Below are 9599 nucleotides of genomic sequence, written 5' to 3' on the forward strand. Positions count from 1 at the left end.
TAAAATTAAAATGAAGTATAAAAATAATACTTAAAGGCAGCAATAAATTTAATAATAATAATCGTAATAATAATAGTAATAAAAATAATAATAACAAATAAGTTAAATATTAGAATTCAAGCACGTTTGCCTTCCTACTTTATATTATAGTAGAAATATAGTATGTTATATTAGTAACTACTATTACACGGTGTTTTTCTTTTTGTTACTTCGAATAATTTAAAAACCAATCGACATTTGCCGCCTCCGGATTGAATATCCTGAACATTTGGTCACGGGATGTAAGAACAGTATGTAAAAGCGTGTTACGCAATAATACTGCGTCGAAAATCGTTACTTTGCATTTCTTTACATATGTTGAAATATCGACGCAACTTCTGATTATATACCTTTATGTAAATGCAAATTATGTTTTATGACTATTGAGTTATTACAATAACAACACAGTTGGTTCCAAATATGCCGTAGCAGATCACAAAAAGTATGTTTCCTTGGATGAACAACTAAATTGTTCTAAACGCGTATAACGTATTTACGTAAATGTTTTTGTATAAAATGCACTAACAATAAGTATTTCAAAGTAACTTTTAGAGAGTTGACTTTAGTTTTCTAAAAGCATCTCGAGAAAAAATTTTCGGTATACAAATTGATGTATATAAAACAATATGTTATAGAAATCGATGTCGTTCTAGACAGGTTGTAACAACTTTTATACAGTAATAGGTATCGTTAGAATAGTATAACAATGCAGATTTTAAAATAATTAAAAATGAAAGAATTCTTCAATCAAGAAATTGGACTCCCAGTTAGATTGCTAATCTAGGTATTTATATCTGTGTATGTTAACTAAGAAGAGAAAGATTAATCTATAGTAGACTTAACAATCTATTTGAGATTCCTTTTTTATTTCTTTAGAAGAGACATCACTTATCACATCATTTTAGAAACTGCATCTTCATACTATTCCTAATAAAAAATTCACGTGATTTGCAGTCATTGACATAATGTGACGCGTGCGCGTGACTTTACGTCATATAAATCCAGTTACATAAAATCTTTGGCAAAGGTATGATTAATCATTGACCCATGACTCTGCAAATATGTATCTAATATTATTGTATTCCATAAACAGTTACTCGCCATTTGTCATTTTTTACATAATTTTGATTTCTTCCAGTATGAGCATTTGGAAACAATCTTGCTCGTGAAATGCACCTGGTCGACATTATTTAGTACAATGTTCCGCTCGTTTCAACCGACACTATCTCCCATTACATCTGTTTCTGTCTCATGTTCTGTATGTTCCAATTCTTCGTTCGTTTCGGATTCACCTCGTGCATCCACAAACTCCTGTACAGAGAATCAACTTTAAATTTACAATATAAGAGTTTATGGTAAAAGGATAGAGAGTAGTATCATGTTAAAATCAATACTGACAATAGAATATATCATATTCATATTTTAATTATAAAGTTTTGTAAGTTAATCTGATAATTCGTTAAATTGAGTTTCTTACATCACGAATGGGATCGTCGATACTGCTATCCTTGTTTAAAATTTCACCTGGAAATAAAATACTTAATTATTATATTTATTAAAGAACAAAATGCGTATGTCGATCAATTAATATTACCAACCTATGTTCTGAAAAATTGAAAAAATAAGGAACTAACCGGGTTCTGTTTGTGTTTGGATCGATGTGGTGCATGTTTCAGAAAATTCGCGACGTTGTATATCTGCATCAAGAGCATGAAGACGTTCTCTACTTCTGCGCAATTCTTTTCTCAACGTTTCTCGTTCCTCTTCCCTTTCTTTTATAATTTCCTACAATTTATAAGGAAATAAAAGAAATATTAGAATTCTTTATGTATTACGAACGAAATATTTTATTTAAAAAAAAAACTATCACTTTATTTTTTCAATTTCGCTTTTAAGAAAATAAATCTTACCAGTAGTTGCGACAATTGAGACGTCAAAGAGTGACATACTGGTTGTAAGCTCGCAATTGATATTGCTGGTTGTTGAGGATGAAGATGCATTCGTGGCGATGGACAACCAGTTGCCTCACAGCTTGATGGTGTTGTTAATGCAGATGCTCCACGTGATGCAAGAACAGTTTCTGTTTCGCTTACGTTTAACGCAGAATTTAACATTCCTACCAATTGATTCGCTGCAAATATAAAACAAAATATTACATGCAAACAATTACATATAATGTTTTAAATATTATTGAAGATTATATTTCCCTAAATTAACAATTTGCATGAAAAACCTCATCGCTAAAATAGTTTAAAAATCAAATAAATATTACTTTTTATCAAATATACCTTGACTAATAGCAGCCAGTATAAGCTCAGCAGGTTCTTTTTCCATGCTTGATGGCTCAGACGCCATATCTGCCACATGTTCGAAGTCTTCTTTTGGAATATTTAAGATATCTGCTACCAATAATTGTTTTTCGATCAATGCTTGTTTAATTATTTCGTCTTTTCTCCTGAGACATTCTGAAAATGAAAATAAAGTAATTACGTTTCTTATAAAAATTAAAATATCGTTAATTTCATTGTTAATTTTAGTTCCATTTATAAATCACAGAAGTTACATTTATATAACGAATAAATAATAGTATACCTATAGGTGTAAGCACCGGTTCCGCAACGTGTACTGGTGGTACTTCAACGTGAACTTCGAGCGGATCAATTAACGATGCTTGTGTACAAGTAACCAATCGTAGTGGTTCTCCTGTACCTACTTAAGAAATAAAATATCATTTCTTTCAAAATTTCATTTCTACTTAAGAATATTAACGAACACCTTTAAAATAAATCAAGTCACCCGATTTTTTACCTCGTTTTTTTTTCTTTTTTCTTTTCGTTAAGACAGATTCCAATTTTCAGTTTAATTTGAAAAACAATCAAACAATATATTAAAATTACTAAACCTGTTGTAGGAGGTTCAGACGTGTTCGGTTGCTGTTGTTGCAGTATCACTTGTTCAGTTCTTGTGATATCAGGTCCAGGGGTATTAGGCGTCTCTCCCTCTTGTTCCACGCTAGTATCTTGGACAGGTTCCTTCGGTTCAGATTCTTGCTCCTGTTCCTGATCCGTCTTATCAGGAATATTGTCATGTTCCGTCGAAGAAGGATCCTCGATCATGGGTCCAGGTTCTTCTGGCAGTGTAGTGGGTGGAGTAGGTCGTCTACCTTGCTTATCACGAGCCTTGTATGCTTCAGCTGCCTCGGAGATATGCTTACACCATAGTTTTCGTTCCGCGGGCGAGGCTGCCACTAAATCATAGATCTGCGCTCCGTTCTGTGAAGTGTTGACCAGGTAGAGGGAATTTTTGTCCACGGCATTATGCCTAACGAGGACGGTGGACACTTTCACAATAGGACTCAACACGGAGTTCGCTTGGTTCATGTTGATGAACTTTAGCAGGTACTTTTCGTCTTGTCGATGCAACAGCAGTATCGTGTCGTCGAGCAGTACTACATGCAAATCAACGGGCTTAGCCCGATTCTGCTCAGTTCTACGCCACTGCAACGGACCTTCGTAGATCAATTTACGTTTAGTGATGTCCAAATTCTTGAACTCTTGAACGGTCGGATGATCGAACTTTTCAAACGCTGATCTGTCGATCGTACGCTGGATCTCTGCCAGCCTCTGATAATCTTCAGCCTCGCGTACCGCTTGATTAACGCAGCTAAGAATTTCCTTGCTACGATCGAGACTTCTTAAAACCGCGGTACGCTCTTTCTCGTTACTCTCCGGCGTGTATTTCGCCAGGTTCTCGAATAACAGAGGATATTTGGTCAGTCTAAGCATCCCCGTTAGGATATGATCTTTGAGCTGTAGCCTTCGACAAAGGGGATTCGCCTCGATCTCGTTCAGGAAGGAATTCAATTTCGGATCCTTGCGACGACGATCTCTAAGAGCGTCAAGGGCCACTTGCTGTTTCGCACAGTAGGTGGATGCAGCCCTCTCGAAGGTTTCCCCGTTCTCACCGTCGAACATTTCCAATAGCAGGTCGCCAACATCGCCCACGCACGGGGTCTCCTTCTTCTTGCGTTTCATCGTTTGATTGAACCGCGAATGAATCGTTACCATTTCATCTAAATTAGAAAACAGTAACTGTATTTGGTCTAACGGAAGTACTTGAGATTCGAGGAGCGGCTTGTGGAAAACGTGCGACAGCACTCTCAGCGCTCGCACGTGAGATCGCTCTGTGTGAAAGAGTTCTGCAAAAGAAAAGGAGAAACAAATCAGTTGTGATTTAACAAATAACTATCACAGTACATAAATATTTCATTTCTCTGTTTTCGATAAAGCTGTACTAATAAATTTCCATATTCCAATAAAATTCCACGATGTGTCGGAAGGACGAGAGAAATTTAGCGTTCAGGTTCAAAAAACTAATCCTTTAAGTCCAGAGTCCTACATATTCTAACCAATTTTCATTAACCCTCTTTACATTTCGGATTGGGAGGTTGCTCGGTTTCGAATGCATGGAAATCAGAGAGAAAATCATGGATTTCTGGTATGAGACACTGGAGGTCCACTCGGACTTAAAACAATGTTAACGAATAATTTTCTCACCGAACAAAAGATTTGCTTTTTGTATCAAGTGTGAATGGTACTACCATCAAATCAGATACAAAAGATACTAACCATTGATGACTTCTTGTCGCTTTTTCTCCGCATTGCTGAGGCGGGAGAGGACATCCTCGGCGACACCCTGACTCCAGTCAGGTGGATCCGGTTCAACATCAACATCGCTGTCCCACGAGGTCGATGTGTTGGTCGCCGAGGTGGCTGGGTGCACTTGCTCCAGGCTGGTACTCGGACTATCCAGACTTCTCGTCGACAAGCTGCTATTCGACGAACTGCCCGCTGAGTTTCCGGGAAACGTCCCGGCAGGTTCGCAGTCACTGAAACCAGCCCTATAGTCAATCGTTAGCGAATGAAGCATTCTACGTTTAAACTGTATTGACTGGGACACAGCCATTTGAAACCTTTTCAATACCTATACGTAAATTCGTTGGTGTCATCGCCAATTATACTTCCTACGATTCCCTTGAAAGTTAGAATACGTTAAAGATGCTTAGAACGAGAATACACACAGTGTCTATTTTTTTTTCTCACGTTTCTCTCAAATTTCATATTTCACATAATTTCAAGTTACGATAGAATAAATTTCTTTTTTTTTTTTTGCGTTTCAATTTGAACGATTTGTATATGCATAATATAACAGCATCAGGAAAAGCAGGGAACACATCACACTCTTATCGACATTGAATCATTGCGAAAATCAACGTATTGTACAACTTTTAGGAATTGTTCCGTAACAATAACTGTTTCTGATATTAGAAGTCGTTTATTTGAATTAGATTTCATATAAATCAAATACTACCTAGAACATCTGTGCACTGATGTTTCAAGTGCATAGGGGGCAGAATTAAATATTTACTGATCATCTCATACTAAAATATACCGATCAAACGTATCTCATCTGCTACAAAAGCAACACTGAATTCCATACTTCGATCTTCAATTAATCTTTATATTATACTTCTTAATCCTTTGTGGTCGTATTGAGCTCAGAGACATGGGTGCTGGTGAGCTTGGTCGGAATTCATTTTCATTCAACGAACACTAACAATGTATAAACGCAAGATTATAAATACAAAGTTTCTAATATTTTTGTTTCTTCATTTTTACATATGTTTAACACAATTCATTTTATACAAAAATTTTTAAACATTTTATATTTCTCCATCGTGTGATAAGTGCAGGCAAAAATCACGATGGTTTTTTGTTTTGGTGCTTCAGAGTAGACAATACGACCGCTTAAAGGGTTAACAATGATATTTTTATTCATCAGCTGTGTTACCTTACCACGTCGAGTGCCGCGTGGGTCATCGGTGACCCACGCTAGACTATCCATTCGGGCCGTATAGAAAAACGTTATCGTGAATGATTTCGCAATATCATCTAACTGGTACATAATTATCAAATATAGTGCAATTATTATATCGTGGGTCATCGGTGACCCACGCGAAATAGTCGCATGTTTTCAGTTCACCAGCGAATCTTTCCATTTCTGACGTACTGCTATTAAAGAATACCATATATAATAAATGCAAATGGCGTGGGTCATCGGTGACCCATGCGAAACAGCGGTACATTTTTCATTCTTAAAGCAAATCTTTCCATTTCTTGCGTACTACTGTCGAAAAGTAACATACGTAATGAATCCAATAGCGTGGGTCATCGATGACCCACGCGGCTCGAATGGTAAAGTCACGTGGCATTCACGCCAGCACTCAACGTGTTAAATTTCGCCGTATCCGAACTTTACACACAGTAAGTTTAAATTTTTCAAGTGAAGTTCACTTTTTTTCAAGTTGAAATCTTTCAAGCTTTGTAGTTCACACGAAAATAAGAAAAAAATAGCGACGCGATGTCAGACAAAGAATATACCTCTCAGACCTCGTGCGACGTTCATTAACACCGGGTCTCTCGTGATTGGAGGCGTCGTTTGGAAGTTCGGGGAGTCGTTCCTCGATGTTCGAGCACCCCGGCGAGATGTCGTTCGACTGATCGAACGAGGAAGACGTTTCCGTGCAGGATATTGGACTAGTTAAGTTTTCGTTGCCGCGAGAATTAGGTCGAGGACGAACACGCCGAGAACCGCGTTGTCTCATCTTTTATATCTCCTTAACCCTAAAGGGCTTCCGCGATGTGGTAAAGCTGGCAGGCATGTGCCAACCTCTGCTATAAACGTGATATTATGCGGACACACTTTTCTACAGAACAGTCTTACGCGAGGAAATATCGCGTTCCGCACGCGCACACCAATTGTTCCACTGATTATTTCGTCTTTTTGCACAGTTTGCTTTTTCTCTCTTCTATTTGTTTGAAAGTGTCTCAGAAGATCGACGGAAGTTAAGTTCGTTCAATAGCAAGGTGCGCGATTTCGCGATCCTGAAGGAAAAATCGGAAGTGAATGAAGAAATCTGTCGAATCGTTTAATCGTAGGAAACGTTAGCAATTTTGTTGAATTTCTGGGCACTGTCACTCTTTTTTTTTCAATAATAAAGATTTTTCTTGGTACTACCACTCTCTTTGTTTCATTTTAATAGCGATCGATTATATCGTTCGATCTCAAAACTGTTCAACCTGGTAAAATCACTTGTAAATGTACAAGTACTTTGATTAAATGATAACATTTTAGTTAAAAAACAAGAGTATACATTGTTGACCGTAAGTTAAAAATTTTGTTTCCATTAACGACTACTTTTAACCCTTCTTATGATCTATTCTAGATCTAGACAGTTTTTTCTTCAATTTTTTTTTAATTCTTCGCATTCAGAGTGTCATGTCTAATTGTCCAATTAGAAGATACATTTGAATAACTAATGAAATGTACTAAAGAAGAAATGATTTTCTGGAATGTGAACGTAAAAGTTTCTAAGTCACAAGCCCGGTGTTACAGTGTTAAATATAAAACATCTGATATGTGACAATTTTACTGGCGACCAAATTTTGTAAGCGGATTGCCAGAACTAAGCTGATAAATTAAAGGGATTGTGCTTGCTTAAAGGTTACGCGTTCTTTTCGCAGTAAAAGTCGGCTAGTAGTACACTGGCATTTTAGCTGGTTTGTCATACTTGTTACATAGTTGCTCGCACCCTTTCCATCAAGATTTAAGATGATTACCAGAGGGTGAAAACATTTTTAAGAAAGCCCTATCCTCCTAACTTTTATGTTATTTCCAAAACGACGAATTACGAAATAACCATGAAAAAGTTAGAAGTTAGAATTTTTTTAAATATTAAAAATGTAAACAGGAATTTGTTTTATTCGAAGTATCTCTTGAAATATTTTGTAAATAAAAAATAGGAATTTTGAATAAAGATATAATTCATTGAGTGACATAAAATTAAAAATTATAATTTTTAAATCTATAAAAGTACAATTTTGAGTTTTGGGACTATATTCAACGAAGAAAATAATTAAAAGAGATATATAGAACGGTAATAACGATTACAAACGTGTTTTTCATTATACTATTATCGTAGTTTAACATGATCGCTACTACTTCTTTGTTATCCCGCCATTACTTTTCATTGTACGACCAGCTTTTCAAATTCTGCATTGCGTGCACTTCATTGAACTTTCGCAGTTTCGTAATATCGTAAAATCTTCATATGTGTTACTTAAAAAAAAAATCGATGCGCAAAAATGAAATGGTACCGAATGAAAAGCCATTTTTTCCCCAATGCCGAACGATCGTTCGATACATTTAAATCGCACGAATAATGTCAATTTTACATAATTTCAAAAATAACAAATTATAATTTAAAACAAAAATACAAAATTTCTCAAAAAATTAAAAATTAAAATTTCATTGATAATCTCTTGTTCAACTTTTCATTCACAAGTTTCCAATTAGTCTCTGATACACAGTAAAAAGCAATTTTTAGACACATTACAATAATAGTTTCTTTCCACGCACCTTAAACCACAAATTTCCTAAATATCGCTATCGATAAAATTAAACGAGATCTAAAATAATTAAATTACCATTAAATATAAAATAAAATGAATTTTTACTCGTTACTCAAATTAACATCTTCTATTCGCGTTTTTACCTATACGAATGAAATAATTTTCATCGGATTTTCAGGGGGGGTGGGGGTCATTTATCTGGAATAATCGAATAGTGTGCCCGCCAAGGTGTACCGAGTATAAACGAGAACTTAATCGACGTCGATCAAGCTAAGCCTTATCGAAGCCGCTCCTTCATCACTTTAATCAACCCCCTAGATATAGAAGCGACATCGACTTGCGACTGATACGCTGCCTTGTGCATACAGTCATACGTAGCCATCAATGGTACCTGTATTCTTCCGAAGAGTAAAAAAATCGACGTAGTTCTCTGTCTCGTACGCTGACACCTCCTTTAACAAACGTTTGCTCAATGAAATTTTCTACAAACGGATACACAGGACTCAGCTTTTCTGTCAACTTCAACAATTTATCTAAACTAATTGGCTCTTTAAATCGAGAGTTAAAATTTCATTTCTGAACAAACGGATCGCACTGATTTATTTGTAATTTATTAACCCCTTAACCTACAACAACGAGTCAGACTCGTGACAGAAATTCTAGTCAAGATATGAGAAAAATAGTTATATTAATAAGAAAAATTCGTTATAATCCTAACTTTCGTTTGAATTTCTAACACCAAGAATTACTAAATGTAATTAATCTATAACAGATAAACTTTTGTTACCCGATACAGTATCAAAACACTACATTACCGACGCTTAGATGCATAGTCAGAAAAGAAATCATAGGTTAAGGGGTTAACAATGTGTTATATTGTAATTTACGTGTAACTAATGCTTCGAATAATTAAGTTAAGTGGAAATTTTTGGTGATTTTTAGAAAAATGTACTGTAATTAACGTTAATTATATGATAAAGAAAAAGAATGAATTCTACTCTGATGGAATTCTTATAACAACGCGTGTAAATTATCGAGAATATTTTTTTAAATTACCATTCCAAGGAATATTTTCGAAAGTTCGTTTTA

General features: G+C 35.6%; 1 protein-coding gene across 4 annotated transcripts in view; it reads right to left on the reverse strand.

The window, feature by feature from the left end:
• Positions 1–1128: 1128 nt before the first annotated feature.
• Positions 1129–9599, reverse strand: part of LOC108576379 (rho guanine nucleotide exchange factor 11) — a 43611-nt gene continuing 35140 nt past the window's right edge. For 2 of the 4 annotated variants that reach the window (XM_017939382.1, XM_017939364.1), the window contains 8 exons: positions 4668–4939; positions 2942–4237; positions 2632–2748; positions 2328–2504; positions 1950–2170; positions 1674–1824; positions 1517–1563; positions 1129–1350 (listed from right to left, as the gene is read on the reverse strand). In XM_017939382.1, the coding sequence (XP_017794871.1) occupies positions 1252–1350; positions 1517–1563; positions 1674–1824; positions 1950–2170; positions 2328–2504; positions 2632–2748; positions 2942–4237; positions 4668–4939 (2380 nt within the window). In that variant the 3' untranslated portion in view covers positions 1129–1251. Of the gene's footprint in view, positions 1351–1516; positions 1564–1673; positions 1825–1949; positions 2171–2327; positions 2505–2631; positions 2752–2941; positions 4238–4667; positions 4940–9599 lie in introns of all 4 variants that reach the window. The other 2 variants (XM_017939373.1, XM_017939356.1) reach the window with 2 other exon arrangements.

Source organism: Habropoda laboriosa, unplaced genomic scaffold (genome assembly GCF_001263275.1).
Source record: "Habropoda laboriosa isolate 0110345459 unplaced genomic scaffold, ASM126327v1 scaffold36, whole genome shotgun sequence".
NCBI classification, from domain to species: Eukaryota; Metazoa; Arthropoda; class Insecta; order Hymenoptera; family Apidae; genus Habropoda; species Habropoda laboriosa.